The sequence below is a fragment of the Theobroma umbraticum genome, unplaced genomic scaffold, assembly GCF_002168275.2.
Source record: "Theobroma umbraticum cultivar Fairchild unplaced genomic scaffold, ASM216827v3 scaffold_239.0, whole genome shotgun sequence".
NCBI classification, from domain to species: Eukaryota; Viridiplantae; Streptophyta; class Magnoliopsida; order Malvales; family Malvaceae; genus Theobroma; species Theobroma umbraticum.
This window is the reverse complement of record NW_018397279.1, coordinates 778,014-797,926: the sequence shown is the minus strand read 5'-3', so window position 1 is coordinate 797,926 and position 19,913 is coordinate 778,014. Positions and strand designations below refer to the sequence as shown.

Genomic DNA, 19,913 nt, shown 5'->3' with positions numbered 1-19,913 from the left:
CTAAGTTGGAAGATGTCCACAAAGAAGATGAGCTAAAAGAAGAAGATATCAGAGACAAGACAAAAGAAACCTTGATAGCCCCAGCATACGCAATTCAGAAAGAAGAGGTCAGTGTACAGACACTCAACTTTATTCATCTTGTTCTTTTCTTGCCTCTCTTTTGACATGAAACTTACTTTACAAACAGCTCTCAATGGAAACTAAGACAGACAGTGCAAAGAATAATTTTGAGAAAGAGATCGTTGCTGAAGACAAAACTGTCAAGGATCTAGAACAAGCTTCCGTTGGCATGGAAGAAGCCACAACTGCAAGGGAAGAGGTGAGAATACATATGATCCTTCTTTTTAACTAGCCTTTTCATAATCTTATATGAAAACACAAATAAACTAGATATTTTGAAGAGTATACTTCAGGAAATCCACTCAAATAAGATTGACCATAAAGCGTAACAATTTTCTTTATCTCACAAGTCTGTTCAAATATGGAAAAGAACTTGGGTACTAGCAAGAGAAATGAGAATTTATGACTAGAGAAGGCAATGAAACAACTTGAATACAAAATCTAGGTTTAAGGGGTTTGAAAAAACAAAGAAACAAAGAAGTTTACTTTATCTGGTCCCTCAGTCTTTTCTCAAGGTCCCCAAATGGTGACAAAACATCGCAAGTCATAACATAGAGGGAAAAAAAACTAATAGGAAAAATCATGCTGAGCAGCTATATGTTTCATTTATATCATGAATTTAGCTTAGATATAGCAGTAATGTAACATTTGACAAACAGATTCAAGGAGAAGCAGATCCTGTAGAGAGCATAAGGACAAGAAGTTCAATTCGCGAGGACCATTTTCCAATAGAACAGCAGGACAGAGCTTTAGAAACCTCAGAGAAAGCTGAAGTAGGAGATCTGGAAACTGGAAATGCTCCAGAAATTTGTTCAGAAGCAGGAGTTGATCATGAAGCAGAGAAAAAGCCATCTAATTCAGGTGTGGGGATAACCCAGGAACCTGCATCACCAGATTCACCTAAGCTATCACCGTCTGACGGACTCCAAAGATCCACAAGAGAAAAAATGCAAGTGGCTAAAGATGTCATTCAGAAGAGGGAGCTAACAGTAAGCAAAGAAGAACCAAAGGAGGAAGAAGCAGAAGCGATTCAACTTAAAGAAGCAAAAACAGATGAAGAGAAAGATGAAGGAGAGGAAGGAGATGAACACAATAAGGCAGACTCTGGCTCAGATGCTCCTGTCATGGTAGAAGCACCTAGAGATACCGTCATTAAACCACATAAGAAATCTCATAGCATACTATCAGGTGTCGGATCAAAAGTCAAGCATTCAATTTCCAAGGTGAAGAAAGCTATTACTGGCAAATCCTCTCATTCAAAAGATCCAAAACCGATATCACCAAAGGGAATTGAAAAATGATGAGGATCACAGTTCATAGTCAGTAAAGAATCACATCACATGTTCTTATATGTTCTATAAAGGCTTGTTTTCGGTCAAATATTTTCTGATCACACTATTTTTGAGCTTGTGTGCTTTTGTTCAGCTTGAATGAGTAGTTAAATTTTTTTTTGTACAAAAATACTTGGAGAGTTATTTGATTGTTAAATATTAAGAAGTTCCAATATTTCTTTCTCTCTGCACATGCTATAATCACAAATATACAAAATTGTTTGATAATCAAAGGAAGTTAGTAGCTTTTAGGCACTCGTTCTAAACACACATTCCTGTTTACTCTCAATGGTACAAGCTCTTAACACTGATGTAATAAATGACAAACCTACAAGCTGCTTTAAGGACCCAAAACGGATTACAAAAGACTTCTTGAAACCAACTTCTAATAACTATACTTCACTTTAAGTCATGAACTTAATAAAGAAAAGATAATCCTTTTAGTTTCTTGCCTCCAATTGTCAATGAAAATTGCAGAACAAAAGCTTGCGATAGAAAACAGACTCCCTATAGACAGAATTGGAATTCTTTACCTCAAATTTTTACCTTATTCAGCATTACTCAGCATTATGATTGAATGCAACTTGAATTGGAAGGCCATATACTAGCTCAATATCTAAAATAAAATTAAGAATAAACCAAATCAATGGGAATCAACCATGCCAAAAACTAAAAATTACCCATTTCGAATTTCTTCAAAAAAGTACACATCAAACTTAATAAATTTGAGTACCATTTAACATAACAACTAAAACTGTTCCATCAAAAAACACAAAATTAAACACTACCAAGAAAGAAAAGAAACATAACAAACTTAAGAACCCATCAAGTCCATGGGGCCCCACCACTTAAAACCTCCTCCCGGGTCCACCACCTCGGCCGAACCCGATTTGAGGAACCGGAACAGCAACCGGATCAACCTTAATAAGCCCAGGAATATCAGCCATCCCAAGAACCGAAAGCATATCAAGAGTTTCCTTATCAACTTCGATTTGGTCGACCTTGATTGCAGATTCATCGGGGACGAAATCCATGCGGCGCTCGCGCTCTTCTTCTTGCAGCTTCAGAGAAATACCACGCACGGGACCCTTCTGGATACGTTTCATGAGATGGGTCGAGAAACCCGCGATCTTGTTGCGGAGCCTCTTGGATGGGATTATAGCCACTTCTTCGATGATCTTCTTGTTGGTGTGGAAATCGAGGGTCATGCGGGAGTAGTAACGCTCGATCACTTGGCGGGACGATTTCTTCACTGTCTTCGTGCGGACGCGGCCCATGGTTGGTTCTTTGGGAGGCTGTGTGCTCTGCAGATTGGAAGACAAAATTAGGGTTAGGGTTTTTTCGTTTGTGGAAGTAGGGATTTTATACACTGAGAGGATCTTTCGGGTCGGGCCTGAGGTTTATCCACGGCCCAATTGGGAATTTTGGGCCTATATCAATGTTAAGGATGTTTATAGGCTGAACTTTGATTGGCAATCTCATTCAAGCTTGACTCCTGGAGAGTTAAACCAGGCCTGTTATACTGTTAAAATAATAAAAATGTTTTAATATTAACATATTTAACAATTTTAAATTTAGTTTTCATATTTTTTTTTGGCCAGAAGAAAATATTAAATCTAGATTTAATTTAACAATTAAATTAAAAATAATATTTTTGTTTAATAAAATAATGATTTCAAGTCGAGTCTGCTCATCTTCAAATTTAAATAGGCATAATATTTAAAAAAAAATTTTAAACTATTTATAAAAATTAAAATAAGTTATTATTTTTTTATTTGCAGCTAATCAATTTTTTTTATTTTAAGTCAAATAAGTCATTATGATTAATAATTGATTAATTATCTTTAATCAAAACGTCATTTATTATTTTATATTATATAATGTTGATATATCATATCAGATAATGATATAACATGACAATATAATCTTATGATATTTTTCACTTTAATTCACAAACAGAATTAATTTTAAATATAGAAACTTAATTGAATATAATAAATAATTAGAGATTTTTTAAAATATATGCCATTTAAATATCTAATTTAAATCTTAAAGTTTATCTAGAACAAGTCATGTGTACTAGTTAAAAAAAATTGCATACATGAAATAATTCTTTTTCTTTTTTTTTTATTTTTCATCTAAAGTAAAACCCATAATAGAAATCGATTATATATTTTAAAACTTAATTGCAAACTCATTGAGGTGATTATAAGAATAATTTACTTTGATTTTGCTTGGACTAAGGTATCATTTTGGGAACATGATAAACTACAAAAAAAAAAAATGTAGAACAAGCATTAATTCTTAGTTCTTGTTTGATAAAGCTTATGTTAATTGTTATCATCACCTAAAATTTGATTCTTGTAAAGACCCTTTTGTCTCCATCATATTGAAAAAGCCACCTATTCAACTATTTCCTTTCAAGGAAAGTAATAACTTCATGAAAAGCACAGTGGAGCACTAGTATTTAAGTTGGCTCTAGTTTTCTCAGCAAGTCCCTTCCAGGCTTCTTCTAGGACTAGATTCTATGGCTACCAAGATGTTTGTTTTGCTGCTCATTTTGGCTGTTCTAAGCAGCCATTGCTATTCTGGCAGCATCTCCATTTACTGGGGACAAAATCAGCAGGAAGGAACGCTAGCTGACACATGCAAGACTGGGAGATTTGAGTACGTTATTATAAGCTTTCTCTGTGTATTTGGCAATAACCAAACTCCTCAGCTCGACCTGGATGAACATTGTGATCCTTCTACCAAGGGGTGCGTTGGCTTAGCTGACGATATTCGGTCTTGCCAAAGCAGAGGTGTTAAGGTGTTGCTGTCCATCGGAGGTGGGGATGGTGTCTACATCCTTGTGTCGTCGGAAGAGGCGAAGGGGTTTGCTGACTACCTTTGGAACAATTATTTGGGTGGAAACTCCACAGATAGACCTTTCGGAGATGCTGTGCTGGATGGAATTGATTTTGATATTGAAGATGGAAGCCCTAGTCACTATGATGAACTAGCAGGGTAATGTGCACGGTGGCAAAGAGTCTGGATACATGTTTAGTATCACAGTCCGCACCAACTTATAAAGTATTATCCGTTTTAACTTTTTGAGTATTCACGGTTTTATATCACAGAAAAAATCAAGTTGAAGATGATATCAATACTGAAAAATATATAATTATATTATAATACACAATTAATATAAGATTCATAATTTTTTTTTAAGATCGTGACATTTAATACCTTGCTTAATTACAATAAAAAATGTTGTAATTATCTTATCTCACACATATGTGAATCTCATTTACAGGAGTAACATATAACTTGCATATATACTTATGTTTTTCATGGTCTACTTGCAACACATGCACTTGAAGAACTACACCTCGGAGAAGAAGGTTTACCTGACAGCAGCACCACAATGTCCCTTTCCAGACGTGTACGTAGGGCAAGCCTTAGAAACAGGACTCTTTGATTACGTGTGGATGCAGTTCTACAACAATGACTGCGAATACAAAGGCAATGCTTCCGACGTGAAGGCAACTTTCGATGAATGGAGCAACGGTGTACCAGCAACCAAGTTCTTCCTGGGGCTCCCGGCCGCTCCTAGCGGCGCCAACAGCGGTTTCATCCCTCAGAATGTTCTGATATCACAGATTCTGCCTCTGATCAAGAAGGCCAACAAGTATGGAGGTGTGATGCTGTGGTCTAAATACTATGATGATCTAACAGGGTACAGTTCCTCCATCAAGAGCCATGTCTGATATTAATTTGTTTCAGTTTGTCCAAAGTCATTAAACATTGCACATAAAGGCCCCGAGGCTGTAACTCTTTGTCGTCTTCATTCTATTGTCACTGCTTGCCTTGCTGATATTGAACTCTCTCCATGGGTTATACCCATGGCTTTACATGTAAGATAATGCTGTGTTGGTTTACATCAACACTAATTTAATGGGAACACATAAAAATTGTAGTAATTAGTCTTAGCATGGTTACTTTAACCACCAAGTTTTAGATAAAGTTCATCGGATTCTGTTTCTTTCCCATTGTTGGGAAAATGGAAAATTGGAAATATGGGGGTTTTTTTATATTCAAATATAAATAAAATCATACATAACTTGGCAAAATTTTAGCCAATCACAAGACTAATTGGCAAAATGACTTACAAACACTAGCTCTGTAACCAAGCAATATTACAAAAATCACGAAATTTAAGCTCTTTTATGCTTCTTCTCAGATTTCTGAGCTGCTTCAGTATTCCTCTTTCGCTCCTTGAGTTTTTCAACATGATCCTTCTTCCGTTGCTTGTGCATCTGATGGAAGAAAAACACATTCAAGTCAACATCAAAGACGAAATCCCAGCAATATACCACAGGGGCTATTAAAACCTTTTAGTAGCAATTTTAACCATCACCCCCTCTCCTATCCTTTTTCTCCAAAGGGAATTGTTTACTAGAAACTACTATGATGGAATCCATATCAAACAAATGGCAGACTTTCCAATCATTCAAACTTGGTCGAAAGAAGTAAAGCTATGACAACAGGAAATTCAGGTGTTCAGGGCAGAAAAAACCTTATGTACCAGACCAATACCCCTTTCAATCATGCACACTCGAGTAAAACTTGTTTTGTTGAAGAATTAATTCTCTTTTCTTTTTGGAGTACTGCAGCATTGCATGTCAAACAAGAAAAGACAATGAAGCATAACAAGGCCAACAAAGTTACCTCAATGGCTTTAGCAAGGCCCCTCTTTTTACGTGACATCATGAGTCTTGACAGATCCTCGGAATCCATGGCACTTTGTTGCACATCACGAAGCAATTCTTCCTTAGACTCCATGTCCTCTGCAGAGCTCTGCTTATTTATACTTGATACACCCTGAAGTTCCATTTTCAAATCATCATGATACTGCTTCTCCAGAAGCATCATCTGCAACCAATCGAAAACTTGATGTAGTCAGTAGGGGCAACCATGAACATCATTGGATCTTCCCAAGTAGAAGCAATATAATTTTAGAAACTCTATTGTATATTGAGTTGCCATATGCCCAAAGCCCCAGTCACATACCTTTTGCTTCTTCTCAGCAGCTTCCATAGCCTCTGTTCTACTGATATACCCTTCAGCCAACATATTTTGAGAGTTATCCAAGACATCATTTCCCATACCAGGAAACGGTTGAACATCATTTTTTGCAGCAGCCTGTAGTTCTTTAATGGTCTTGGCATAATCAGGAACATAACCTTCAGCCTCATTATCAACAAAAGGTGATAGATGTGGAGGTGGATCCCTGTTGGCAGGAAAACAGCAATATCAAATGCCGATGGCATTGACATAGCAAGACAATTTTTCATCTTCAATTGCAATTAAATAATTCATATTGAGTGATTCAGACCTCCAAATTATTCCAAGTTTATCCTCATGACCTATGATACATATGCAGTCCGTGCAAATGAAGTTACCATATTAGAAAATGAGAACTGCATGCCATTCATTCTATCATACCCAAAGCAATGAAGTCCAACACTTGGAGATCAAACAGATATTTCAAGAGTAAGTTACCAAGATTTACCTCCCAACCATATATGCCTCAGTTGGCAAGATGATCCGTGCATTTAAAGAGTCATAAATCCACTGAGGTTGAACATATTCTCTTGAAAGATATACATGACCCTGGGTTGGTCTGTCGACAATCTACACAAACAAAAGCAATCACTAAAAATTGAAACCCCTAGAACCAAAATTCATAGATAATGCAAATCTGACACATGGCGCTTTTATTGGCGCACCTGATGAGTAATGCTGCCATCAGCTTCCGCAAATGGAGCTCCATCTCCTTCCCAGGAAACAATACCTCCAAAAGCAGGAATGACAAAAAGCAAAGACTCTCTCGGAACCTAACCATATAGAGTATTAGGCACCATTCCAATAGAAATCAACTGATAAAGAAATGGAAGCCACTTATTGTACTGTAATTGCAATGTTCATCAAACTGAAACAAAATTAGTATTTAATAAAAGGGAACAGCAATCCTACACTGACATGCAAGGAACAATTAATCTCACCTCACGACTCAAGAAAATTTTCATATTTTGGAAAAGTTTTTTGCAGTCCCTTGTAGCTTCATCTTCTTCAGTTTCAATAGCTGCACCTTGAACAAGGTGCATCAGTGCACCAGGTTCATTTGCAGGCAGTTGATGCTGAAGTTGAGCAAGTCTTAAGTTAGACTCCTCCTGCTCTTGCTCCGATATAGACGAACCAGCAACTTGAGGTTCTTGTAAAGAGGTTTTATAGTTAGCATCAAAATACCTTGACAATGCATAGAGATCTGCAGTATTCAAGAAACACAAAATTGCTATTATCATCAGCAGCCAAGAGGAAGAAATTTACAAGATTCGTTCACAGTCACCACTTAAAATTGCATATAACTCTGAAAAGAACACGTAAGTTTCATTACAAAACGCAAAGCAATAAACAAACCTGCTGCCAGAGCTTCCAACCGAGGATCAAGAATAGGAGGATACTTCACATTTATAGAATGATAAAGTTGAAAATTGACAAAACCAAGAAGTGCCTGCACACAAAGCAAATATATGCAAAAGAAATAAAGCAATTCAGTTGAAGTAACTAGCAGAAAACAGCATAGCAGGGGATTAAGTACCTTGAAACAATGGACCTAAACTGAAGTGAGAAAGTAGCAATAAAATATCAAATTTCATGAGGAGTAAATTGATAGACAATTTAAATTTTAAATAAAAAGCAACAACAGCTCTTCTATTTATGCTTGGCTAGGGCTTATTTTGCCCATTTTTCTCAGACTTTACGAGAAACTTCCTCCATTCTATCTATGAAAGTCATCACTAACAATAAAAAGTCTACATCTGTATAAAAAAATTAGAACACGTGTGAGAGAGATGTAACCTCATAGAATTCCAAAAATGTTAACATAACATTGAAGTCAACATCATCGGTCAATACTTGTTGCCGTGCATGTGGCGCTAACCATGTGATTTTTTGACCCTCAACCTCAGCCTGCACAGGACAGAGAGTCATCTTGAGCAACATGCATTACAGAAACAGTAACAGCAAGAGCATGATAGCAGAAGCAGGAATTTCAACAAAAGAAAGTTGTAGTACCTGATAATATATACCCTTTACAGCCACAAAAACCTTCCGTAATTTATGAGTACGAGAAATATAGGCTTGCCACTCATGACACAACCTGACAAAAGACCAAGAATAGCAAGATAAGGACGCAACCGATCAGCTGATAGAAGTAAGGTAACCTTACAATCTCCCTCTTCCCTTTTGTCCTTCTCCTCAATAAAAAATCAGATCTACCTACCTTCGACAATTATGGATGCGCTTCACTTCAATTTTCAGCCTATCAATGGCAGGCAACATTGCAAACAGGTGCACCATTGTAAGAGGGTCATCCAAGTCTCTAAGCGCATCAACAAATGTTGGATACCTAAAATCCCAAACATTACTTCAATACTCAAGAACTCATACAACTACCACTGACTGGAAATAAGAAAAAAAAAAAGTACACAGATGGTTTAACAAACCTATCCCGGATGACCATATCAAGCTTGTAAGAAGGTGCCCGAGATAGAAGAAGTCTCGCTAACTCATCATTCTTTTTCGCTTTAGCTTTCTTTATCTTCTTTTTATATGCCCTTATTTCTCTAAACTTCTCGAGTAATGGATCGTGAAGAATGTACATAACATCCTTCAAGTGATAGTATGTATGATGGTTCCCTTTCACCTTCTTCTTCGGCTCCCTTGGAAAAACTCCTTTGTGAATGCATAATTTCCTACAATACCAAATCCATTAAAAAGAATGAACATATCCAACACTTTTGAATTGGATACAAAATTACATGCACAATCAGAATAACTCCAAAGCTTCTTCCGTTTTGCAAGCATTTCACTCTAAAACTTAAAAATTAAATAATCTGGGTTTCATAAGGTTATGGACTTTTGCTAAATACAGTAATTATCTCAGACAGAAGAAAAATTATACTCAAAAACAAGTTAAAACTGCTTCAAGAATGTTTGCCAAATACACTTCTTCTTTTTGCTTCCGTGAGCAAAAAGCAAGTAGCAAACTTAACAACCAACTAAAGAACTAAGCTCAGCTTAATAACAACTTCACACGCTTAGCTAATTAACCTTTGAAGCTAAAAATAATGTTGAAAAAAAGCATAAATAAGGTAAATAACCGAAGCTTAAATGCATCCTTCGAAAAAGAATTAAAAAAAAAACAATATAAGAAGTGTGGAAGAAGAGATGAACCTGAAATCTGAGAGGCTGACTTGAAGGAGTTTAATCGCTTGTGACCTCGTCACGTATCTCGCAGCATTTCCTTCCTTCTTCTTTCCCTGTACAATTCAACGAGAAATTGAGAGAAAAAACCCCAAAAAAAAAAAGCAGAAATTCAAAATTTTGAATTGCGAATTTGAAGTTATCGTTTAAGGGGAGAGAACTTGCCGGCGGTCGATAGTGCTTCGGCTTCCCCATCGCTGTAAAGAGAAGTTACAAACTGAGAAGGCGAAAAACTGGGAGAGGCGGAGAAAGGAAGATGACTAGGGTTTAAGTTAATATAGGATCCGACCCGGTTTGGAAATGGTAGGTTGATCGCTCTCCGAGTTGGGTTTCATGTTTGGTGGGCTTGCGTTTGGTTGCAAAGTTGCAATTGTGTGGGCCAGATTGTTTTGGACTAATTCGTTGACTATGTTAAATTGGGTTGGGATTAGTGGGCTTGTGTTAAATTTTCCCAGTTATTTTTTCTAATTGAATATTTTATTTGACAAATAAATTACGATGAATTTCGATTTATGATCAAATAAATACTCGATTTAGATCTAAGATTTAATTTTAGGATTCAATATATATATATATATATATATTTCAAATTAGAATGCAGAATAAAGGTTTTGTTTTGATTAAATTAATTTATGATGGAAAAATGGAAAAAAAGTAAACAAATTTAATCGTACTGACAAAAAATAATATGGGAGTTATAAAGTGGTGTTCGTTCTAAAGTGTTGTTATAGGTGGAATCAAGGTTTTAAGTTTGAAGAGATGAAAATGAAAATTTTAATATTTAAAAGAAAGAAATTATAAAATTTTTAAAAAATAAAAAATTAAATTTTAAAATTAAATTAAATAATATATATTTTAAAATTTTACCCAAAAACAATTGTAGGCAACCTAAGTCGAGAGTTGACTGCATGCTGCTAGTTTAGCAATACTTGCTCTCATTAATTTCTAGGTTATATTTATTCTAGATTGGTTTTTATTATGGTCATAATAGTTTGGAATAGAAAACCAAAACAAAATAAAAAAAGAGAAGAAGAAAAAATTTAGGTTAAAATTATAAACCATTTAAAATTCTTTTACAAGAATATGTATTCATAAAATTTATTTACAAATACAAAGACAACAATAATAATTGGCAAAATAAGATAGAATAAGTCTAATTATAAAAAATAAATAAAATTTCCTAATTATTTAAAAATAAATCTTTTAAATGAAATTTTTAAAGAAAGTTATAAGTAGTGATTTTCTTGAATTTTTCAAAGTGACAATAAGTATGAGACTTCGTCATAAGTATCGAGAGGTGATCTCATAATTAATTTTTATAAAGAGGTTAATTTATAAATGATTATCTTAAACATAAAATAATAAATAAATATTTTAAAAAATTTTAAATTAAAATATAATATCATAATATTTGTAAAAAATAAATAAATAAAAGTTCTCTAATGATGCAATATCTAGAAAATTATAAATAGTAATTTCAAGAGAATTTCTAAGTAAGGAAATTTCCTAAAATTTTGCTTGAGCATTGGAAAATTTTCAACAGAAGAATTTACATAAATAATAACACAAAAATAATAAAGATAACAAACAATTTAAAAGGATGTATAAAAGAAATATAAATAAATAAAAATTCTCTGATGATGAAATCTTAAAAAATTAATAATTTCGAGAGAATTTATAAGTGAAAATTTTCTAAAATTTTGTCAAAAGTATTGGAAAATTTTGGAAGATTATCAACACGAGGAATTGCATGGTAACAATAATAAAAAAATAACAAAAGTGAAATAAATAAAAGAACGTATAGATAAAAAACATAAATAAGTAAAAATTATCTTATGATGAAATTTTGAAAAGGTTATAAATAATATCTTTGAGACAATTTTTAGTGATAGATTTTTCTTGAATTTGCCATGGGTATTGAAATGTTCAAAAACATTTTGATATCAAAGGATTTTTATTTATTTTAAAATGATAAAATAAAATTAACTTGAATATTGAAATAAAGTTAACTTATTAAGGCTAAAAAGGTAACACATAATTAATTAGCTACAATTTTGAATGAGAGGGCGCTAATATCTCCCTCACACATAATTGTACATCCAAGCTTAATCTACTTCGTAGATCTGAATATATTCTTTTTAATGAACTTAAATCAAGCTTAATACTTCATTTTAAAAAATAGATTTATCCAGATGACTAATAACACCTAAATAAAAAAATTTATTGACCACTCCTCTTACGTTAAACGATTGAATTACAAGACTCATACATTATGACATCTAACCTTCTGTAATCTAGGCCTAATATATAAAAACCCTTTTGGTAATAAACTTGCTTAATGAAATAGATACATGATTTTAATTACTCCCTTAGTTTCTTACAATTTTGGATTCAATTTGATGAGTCAAGAAAGAATTTTCCCTAAGTTCATCCCTACAAGTTTATTTGATCAATGCTAGCACTTGTTATAACAATTATATACAATCTAAATCATCCAAAATATAATAATTAATAACAATAATAAAATTATACAATTTCGTAAGAGTGTCTTGCTACAAGAATATGCATACTATATAAGAAATCAATGCCTCTCTTTGCAATAGGTGCACCAAGCTTAAGACAAATAAATTAAAGGCATAATATACAAAAAAAAATTAAACTATTTAAGAAAATTCAAAGAAGTCCATATACTGTTATTGCGTTCAATTAAGTTTTTATATTTTTATTTTGAGCCAAATAAATCTTTATGTTTTTTATTTTGAGTCAAATAGGATCTTATAACTAATTATTGATTTAATCAAAATGTTATTTGCTACTTTATGTAGCATAATACTGATGTGGTATGTTAAAATATTATAATAGATTATGATATAGCATACTAACATATCATAATTGATAATAACATGTTAATTTGGTATAATAATATAATAATATGATATTTTTTACCTTTTAAATTAATATCATATTAATACCATGTGGATATAAAATGACAAATGGTATTTTTACTAATGACATATAGTCAATTATTAGCAATAAAGGCTTATTGTAAAATTACAAAAATATATATGTATTCATAAAATTTATTTACAAATACAAAGAAAACAATTATAATTGGTAAGATAGGATAGAATAAGTCAAGTTATAAAAGATAAATAAAATTTCCTAATTATTTAAAAATAAATATTTTAAATGAAAATTTTCTTCAAATTTTCAAAATAAGAATAATTATGAAACTAGGCCATAAGTATTGGGAGGTACTCATAATTAATTTTTACAAAGTGGTTTATTTATAAATGATTATTATAAACATAAAATAATAATAAATATTCAAAATGTTTGTAAATTAAAATAGAATATCATAATATTCATAAAAATAAATAAATAAACAAAAATTCTCTAATAATGAAATCTCAATAAAGTTATAAGAAGTAATTTCGAGGTAATTTCTAGATAAAAAAATTTCCTAAAATTTTACTATAAGTATTGGTGGAGTCAAGATTTTAGGTTTGAGAAGGCGAAAATGAAAAATTTAATATTTAAAGAGATGAAATTATAAAATTTTTTAAAAATAAAAGTAAAATTTTAAAATAAAACAAAAAAATAAATTTTTGAAAGTTTGGGAGGTAGGGGTCCTACTAGCTGGAAAATTTTCAATATAAGAATTTACATAAATAATAACAATAAAATAATAAAGATAATAATTAAATTTAAAAATATATTAAAGAAATATAAATAAATAAAAATTCTCCGATTACACAATCTTAAGAAAGTTATAAGTAACAATTTCAAAAGAATTTTTAAGTAAGGAAAATTTTTAAAATTTTCCCAAAAGTATTGAATGATAACAATAATAACAAAATAATAAAAATCAAATAAATAAAAAATATATAAATAAAAAACATAAATAAGTAAAATTCACCTATGATGAAATTTTGAGAAGGTTATAAATAACAACTTTGAGAAAATTTATTGTGAGAGATTTTTCTTGAATTTTATCGTAAGTATTGGAGTATTCAAGAAATATTTCGATATCAAAAGATTTTTATTTGTTTTAAAGTGATAAAATAAAATAATAAAATAATTAAAGAAAATTAACTTGAATATCAAAATAAAATTAATTTATTAAGACTAAAAAGATAACACACAATTAATTAAGTACAATTTTGAACCAGCATTCTGAAGGTACTTGACACCTCATTTAAGGAAAAAGTTTTTGTTATAAGATATTTTATATTGCATTTATTTTAATGTGGATATTAATTTAATAGTTTTTATACTAAAAAGTGAGAAAAAAAAAGGAAATAAAATTTAATATGTTATTATGTTAAGAAACCAGACTCGTCTATTTATACCTTAATCTTTCTTAATCATCACCTACGTACTCCTCACGTAATTGCAAATCTAATTCCTCCTTTTTTTTCCACATTATATGAAAAATAAAGGAAATAAATCAAAAGGCAATATTGGATGTTGTAAATATTTTTGCACCTCTGATAATATCAAGGATTCTTTAATATGATGATTGTTTTGTCACACCATTTAGGGTGTAAACAAAAGTTAACTTATTTAGATAAATTTATTAAGTCTTAAATTTTTATTTTGAATTAAATAAGTAAAAATTAATCAATGCTACACATAACATTTTTATACCACGTGTAGAATTTTTATTACAAGCTTAAGTTTCGATCTAAAAATTTAACTTATTTAGATAAGTTAATATCATTCTCGTATACGTCTGAGGTCATGTGACACATGCACTAACTATGAATTAAATCCTAATATGCTTAAATATATCTACTTGTTATAAGATTGTGTGCCTACAATATAATGTATGTATAATGTTGATAAAGTTTAAATTATATGAAACTAAAATTCTTCAAAACCTTATTCATTTGGCATTATACCAACTAGAGAGGAGGGGTTTTTCCATAATGCTCTGTAGTAAAACAAGTTGGGTTCTAAATTCAGTACATATCAACATTAAAACACTTGGTTTGAGTGAGTCACAAATCTAATCAAATTAAATTATTTTTTTGTAAACAAATAAGTATGTTTAAAATAAAAATATATAATAACTAAATTAAACGTAATAAAAAATAAAAATTAATTTTAATTTTTTTAAATTATTTTAAAATTTTTTCAAACATTATATCAAATAAAAAATTTTCAACTTATCTAAATCGACAATAATCAAGCCTAATCCAATCAAATTTAATTACTTAATAATTACTCAATAGAATTAAAAGTAAAATTTTAAATCTAGATTTTTTACCCAGTCCCACTCAACTTTTAAGCATTTTACCATGACAATATAAGTATTTACTCTATTAGATTAAATCTTTTAAATATTAAAACTATTTTATTCCAAAAAAATTATATTATATATATATTTAAAAGTTACTTCAAAAAAAAAAAGGATAAAAAAAAGGTTACTGCATGCACGGAAAACAGCACCGCCGTCCAACCGGGAAAATAAGGAAATTTGAGTTTCCCGCCAGCTCAAAGCAGCTAACACCTCGCGCCAAAACGAAATGAAATATAAAGATTTCCCTCTTCATTTCATTCCAAAATTTTCCGGCCAGAAAAGAAATATTCCAATTTTTTTTTTATTTTCTTTCTTTTTCCTCTTCAAACCTCTCTCTCTGTGTCTGAGCTTTTGGCCTATGCAAAATGCAAATGGATTCATCCGTATCTCAATCTTTCTTCCACAGCATCAGATCCAGAGAGCTCAGTAGCTTTCGAGGTAACTCTCATTTTCTCCTTCTCTCTTTTCATATATGCTTTCCTTTTTTTCTTCTTTTCTGTTTGTTATTTTTCTTTAGCTAAGATAATTTTCTTTTTTTTTTAATTTTAAATTTTCAGTTAGAAAACGACCATTTATTGATGAATTAGCTTCGGATTTTACTGAAATCGGAGTTGTCGCTGTTGAACATGACGCTGTACAGACGCCTCCTCTGGCCATCTCCTTTTGCAAGGTGCTCTTCAAAAGTTTCCATTTTTAATTAATTATTATATTAAAATGGTTTAAGTCCGTTCGATTTTTGAATCCGACTCTCGCAGACAAGTATAGATGTTTATTTCCATTTGTTTTTCTTTTAAGGTTTAAATTTCCATTCATTTTTTTTTTGTCTTTGTTTTGCGGATTGTATTAAAAATTTGCATCTGTAATCCCAAATTTCAGGCAAGTAAGAACTCCCATATTTTTGCCGTATCCGATGAGGATGGATATGTAAGTCTGTTTGATTCTCGGAAGAAGCTTTCTTCTGCTGCATCTCACCAGGAAAATGCAGGTTAATTTCATTAAAATCAATTTTGTTTCTGTCTTTTCAAATACGAGCTCCGGCTTTGAGTTTCAATAATGGTGATTCATTTTTTATAATAAATTATGCACAGAGAAAGCAAGAATAAGCGATTGGGTTGCACATCAAAATGCCATATTTGATGTATGCTGGACCAAGGTATGCCGCATTTTTTGCTCTCTTCTAAGCGTTTGATTCTTATGAGATTTTGTGTTTGAAAATGAGCTGAACTTCAATCTATGTCGTAGCCAGAATTTGAAATGTCAAATGGAGATAATGTCTATTTTAGTGTGGCATTGCACCCTTTGGCTCAAGTCATCATCCTTTTAGTGCTGTTTCTTTTGGTAATCGATTAATCTGTAAATATGTATCTTAGGACCATCCACCTGTGGGTTAGCCTGGCCGTGAGGCTTTACATTCGTGAGGATGGTTCAAATGAGTGCATTGAGAATTATTGGTTGGAAAGCTAGCAGAGAATGGTTGATCCCAACTTTTTAAACATAATTAATCAGCAAGGGTTTGAGAAGTTTTTCTAAGTCAATACTTGTGTATGTCTGTTTTTGGTTTAACTGAAGGACTGTGAGGTGTCCTGCAAATTTTTTCTAGTCAATGCTTCTACGCTCTATACTTTTTTGATGCTAATGTTACTGATCTTTCTTGCAGGAAGATACCCGTATCTTAACAGCTTCAGGGGATCAAACTGTAAGTAGCCATGTGTTAAAACAGTTTGTTTTCGTATTTCAGTAATAACGATACAATGAAAGTTAGTTAATTGCCTTTCCTTTCGGACATTGTGCAGATAAAGATATGGGATGCACAGGAAAAGAAATGCACTGGCGTCTTGATGGGGCACGCAGGAAGTGTAAAATGTTTGAGTTCTCATCCGACTAATTGTGGTAGATTTCTTGAAAACCTTTGTTTTTTTTTCCCTTGTTCGGAAAGAGCTGGTCTTTTACCATTAGTGTTTCAACAGATCTTGTTATCTCTGGTTCGAGAGACGGGTCCTTTGCCATCTGGGATCTAAGATGCAAGATTAACTCCAAAAGTAGATGTGATGAAGTTTGCTCTCCGTGAGTTACTGCTTCTCTCACATGCTTTAGATTTTATGCCTTTTTATATTCGGTAATAATTGCCAGTTTGCCACTCCATTCATCGCTGTTATTGTCAATTCATCCAGATCAACTTCCATGCTCAAAGGGGCTCATCCTTCAACGCAAGCAAGGCGGGGTAGGCGGGGCAAGGTTTGCTCACTGCTGAAGATTCTTCAATATATTGTAAGCAGTTTTTAACGCTCTAAGTCCTTTTTCAGGCTGCTGCTGCGAGCATTACGTCAGTTCTTTATCTCAAAGATGGGAATTCCGTTGCTACGGCTGGAGCAGCGGACAGGTATGCTAGAAGCCGCTGTAAAATTCCAAAGATAGTTTTGAGAACTTAAGCATAAGCTATATCATGCTGACTTAATCTCCTCTCCTGCTATTCCTGGTTATTTCAGTGTTGTGAAGTTCTGGGATACCAGAAATCTGAAATCTAATGTTACTCAAGCATGTCCCCACCCAGAGTCTTCAACTCAAAAGGTTGTTTTTCTGTCCTGTTGTATATGTTGAAATGAGTATTTTACCATGAAAACGAAGTCTTCCTCGTAGATGAATTGAAAAATACTGTATAATCCGGCAATCGACTGTCAATTGTCCAGTGATGATTGCTAGAGGATTCATAGGGATCCAAAGGTTTAGAGCCTTAACATAAGTTGTAAATCTTGGGCAGGTTTGGTACTTTTTATGAACTTTTTTTTTGTTTCTTGATTTCAGGGTATATCTAGCTTGTCCCAGGATTTGAAAGGAGTGTTTCTCACAGCATCATGCATGGACAACAGGTATTGAGTCTGACGAGCTTCTATTTCTTTAAACCTGCATTTAGTTAACTGTCGACACAGAATTTCTGTTTTGGTGGCGGGGCTCTAACTAAAAATGTTCTATTAATTACTGCTGAATGTCTAATTCGGATGCAATTTTTTTTCCTTGTACTAGAATATATTTGTACAATATACTTCAGCTTGATAAGGGCCCAAAGCAAGCTTTCTGTGGACCTCGAATAGAGTCTTTTTATGTAAAGGTACGTGCTACTTCATTTTATGCTCGATTATTCTTCTTAAGCATTTAATCATCCCAAGTGTACAATTACTTTTGTTAGATTGGTAATCCGTCTTACACTGAATTATATTCAATTGCAGTCAGCAATCAGTCCTGATGCAGATCACATAGTCAGTGGTTCCAGTGATGGAAATGCTTACATATGGAAGGTTAGTTTCTTCTTAAAATGAACGTTTCTTGTTCAGTTGTCTCTGGTCTTGTTCAGTTTCACTACATAATTTAGTTTTCAACGGAAACCAGGTAACAAAGCCTCAGGTAGAGTCCATCACCTTGAAAAGTCATGATGGAGAAGTTACGGCCGTTGATTGGTAATTTGCTTTTATTGCGGCCATAGTTACTCCTATTTTTGAAATTGCATAATTGGCTGTGCCAAATGTTAAATCTTTTTTCCTTCCTTTTGCAGGTGCCCATCTGAGATTGGGAAGGTAGCAACTTCTGCTGATGATTTCACGGTGAGTGTTAAGATTAAGCATTGGAAACATTTTGCAAGTTCTATGCTTGCTCTATTCTAATAACAAGACTTGCATAGATTTTCCTTTCGCTGCCAGTTTGCATCGTTCTATTAAACTCACCCCAATATATAACAATACTTCGTATTCTTCAAATCTTTATATGTTAGGTACGGATATGGAACATTCAAACCAGCCATTGTTCAAGCTCAAGATCACCATCGTTAATCCGAAGAAGAGTAATGGCAATTCCTAGTGCAGAATGTAGAAAACTTTTGATGAATGAGAATGAAGACCCAATTCCTCTAACAAAGGACCCCGGCCGTTCACATTCTCCAGACGAATCATTGCACCAAATAAGCTCATCTAGTCCTTCCACTGCACCTTTACTTAGTACTCCCAAAGCCCATAAGAAAAACATCTCATCAGTTTCAGATTCAAATGAAACCTTTGAGAAGACACCCGAAGCCGCAATGAAAAGTCCATCTTCTGTGTTAAATCCTCCATCCTCTTTGAAAAGGAAAACCATCCGAGATTACTTTCTAGCAGCTGCATGAAAACTTGGTGGCACATTACACGGGGTCAGTAGTAGACACGCCGTCAATTTGTCTGGAAGTCAGGTGGACAAGTTCCTTCAGGTTTTGCTTAGAGTAAGTTCCCATCCCTTCTTCCTCTTGCTTCCTTCCATATAAAACTGCAAAAACTCGGTTAAACGAGAGGCTTAATGGTTTAGCTTTTGATTTTGCAGGTTTTGCAATTGAAAATGTAAAGCCGTTGGTCACCAACAGTTTTTTCACACCCCTCCCCTCAAACCCATAGATTTAAATATTACTGATATTTTTACAGAATATCTGTTTTTCTTCTTGGAGTTGTCTGTATCTGTTGTTTAACGTTATACACGAACATGTTGAGTGATGGATACATCAGAGAAAAATATTGGTGAATCATTCTCTGAAAAGACTTGATCGAACCCCTCCGGCATGTACATGAGAGCAGCAGACAAAATTGCGCAGTTCAGAGGATGACAGTTGAATCACTCATCTTAAATTTAAACTTACTTTTAAATTGGGTAAAATTTTTTTAGATGGTATTTTGTGGGATTTTTTTAATTAATATTTTGTGGATATTGTTTACTTAAATTTTGTGAATTATTTTTGTTTTCATGAAAAATTAGGTTGTTGATTTTGTTTAATAAAATTACAAAAGTATTTTCTAGTGTCAATAAATAGATTAATTTTGGATTGGTAATATTTT

The 19,913-nt window shown here is 32.8% G+C and overlaps 5 protein-coding genes across 5 annotated transcripts in view; 3 read left to right on the top strand and 2 right to left on the bottom strand.

The window, feature by feature from the left end:
- LOC110427984 (A-kinase anchor-like protein) overlaps nt 1–1,626 on the top strand; it is a 21,443-nt gene extending 19,817 nt beyond the window's left edge. Inside the window, exons 24-26 of the mRNA XM_089785572.1 lie at nt 1–107; nt 188–319; nt 780–1,626. The exon at nt 1–107 is cut by the window's left edge and continues 34 nt beyond it. Of these exons, the coding sequence (XP_089641698.1) occupies nt 1–107; nt 188–319; nt 780–1,421 (881 nt within the window). The 3' untranslated portion in view covers nt 1,422–1,626. The remainder of the gene's footprint in view (nt 108–187; nt 320–779) is intronic.
- A 485-nt stretch (nt 1,627–2,111) lies between these two features.
- On the bottom strand, nt 2,112–2,780 carry LOC110427702 (small ribosomal subunit protein eS17-like). The gene has a single exon (XM_021443257.1). The coding sequence runs from the start codon at nt 2,726–2,728 to the stop codon at nt 2,300–2,302; it is 429 nt and encodes a 142-aa protein (XP_021298932.1). The 5' UTR covers nt 2,729–2,780; the 3' UTR covers nt 2,112–2,299.
- Nucleotides 2,781–3,978: 1,198 nt separating this feature from the next.
- On the top strand, nt 3,979–5,200 carry LOC110427913 (hevamine-A-like). The gene is made up of 2 exons (XM_089785550.1): nt 3,979–4,459; nt 4,806–5,200. Exons 1-2 carry the CDS (start codon nt 3,979–3,981, stop codon nt 5,198–5,200), a joined length of 876 nt encoding a protein of 291 aa, XP_089641676.1.
- Nucleotides 5,201–5,501: 301 nt separating this feature from the next.
- LOC110427812 (pescadillo-like protein) lies at nt 5,502–10,017 on the bottom strand. Its single transcript, XM_021443423.1, has 13 exons — nt 9,927–10,017; nt 9,732–9,817; nt 9,002–9,250; nt 8,779–8,904; nt 8,571–8,655; nt 8,355–8,465; nt 7,914–8,007; nt 7,499–7,761; nt 7,223–7,330; nt 7,006–7,127; nt 6,504–6,723; nt 6,162–6,365; nt 5,502–5,749 (listed from the first exon to the last, which is right to left on the bottom strand). The coding sequence occupies exons 1-13, from the start codon at nt 9,954–9,956 to the stop codon at nt 5,648–5,650; spliced, it is 1,800 nt and encodes a 599-aa protein (XP_021299098.1). The 5' UTR covers nt 9,957–10,017; the 3' UTR covers nt 5,502–5,647.
- Nucleotides 10,018–15,353: 5,336 nt separating this feature from the next.
- On the top strand, nt 15,354–19,773 carry LOC110427888 (Transducin/WD40 repeat-like superfamily protein). Its single transcript, XM_021443527.1, has 17 exons — nt 15,354–15,504; nt 15,624–15,736; nt 15,943–16,051; nt 16,155–16,219; nt 16,724–16,762; nt 16,860–16,956; nt 17,034–17,130; nt 17,238–17,301; nt 17,370–17,446; nt 17,553–17,634; nt 17,869–17,933; nt 18,088–18,172; nt 18,291–18,359; nt 18,451–18,518; nt 18,614–18,662; nt 18,830–19,309; nt 19,408–19,773. Exons 1-16 carry the CDS (start codon nt 15,432–15,434, stop codon nt 19,214–19,216), a joined length of 1,539 nt encoding a protein of 512 aa, XP_021299202.1. The 5' UTR covers nt 15,354–15,431; the 3' UTR covers nt 19,217–19,309; nt 19,408–19,773.
- Nucleotides 19,774–19,913: the final 140 nt, after the last annotated feature.

Excerpts from the sequence above, each read along its gene's own strand:
- LOC110427702 (XM_021443257.1), bottom strand. The coding sequence starts at position 2,728 with ATGGGCCGCGTCCGCACGAAGACAGTGAAGAAATCGTCCCGCCAAGTG.
- LOC110427913 (XM_089785550.1), top strand. The coding sequence starts at position 3,979 with ATGGCTACCAAGATGTTTGTTTTGCTGCTCATTTTGGCTGTTCTAAGC. Across the intron at positions 4,460-4,805 it reads CTATGATGAACTAGCAGGGT|ACTTGAAGAACTACACCTCG; the intron begins AATGTGCACGGT and ends TGCAACACATGC.
- LOC110427812 (XM_021443423.1), bottom strand. The coding sequence starts at position 9,956 with ATGGGGAAGCCGAAGCACTATCGACCGCCG. Across the intron at positions 9,818-9,926 it reads CGAAGCACTATCGACCGCCG|GGAAAGAAGAAGGAAGGAAA; the intron begins GCAAGTTCTCTC and ends TGAATTGTACAG. Across the intron at positions 5,750-6,161 it reads GCCTTGCTAAAGCCATTGAG|ATGCACAAGCAACGGAAGAA; the intron begins GTAACTTTGTTG and ends TTCTTCCATCAG.
- LOC110427888 (XM_021443527.1), top strand. The coding sequence starts at position 15,432 with ATGCAAATGGATTCATCCGTATCTCAATCTTTCTTCCACAGCATCAGA. Across the intron at positions 15,737-15,942 it reads TGGCCATCTCCTTTTGCAAG|GCAAGTAAGAACTCCCATAT; the intron begins GTGCTCTTCAAA and ends CCCAAATTTCAG. Across the intron at positions 17,447-17,552 it reads ACGGCTGGAGCAGCGGACAG|TGTTGTGAAGTTCTGGGATA; the intron begins GTATGCTAGAAG and ends TGGTTATTTCAG.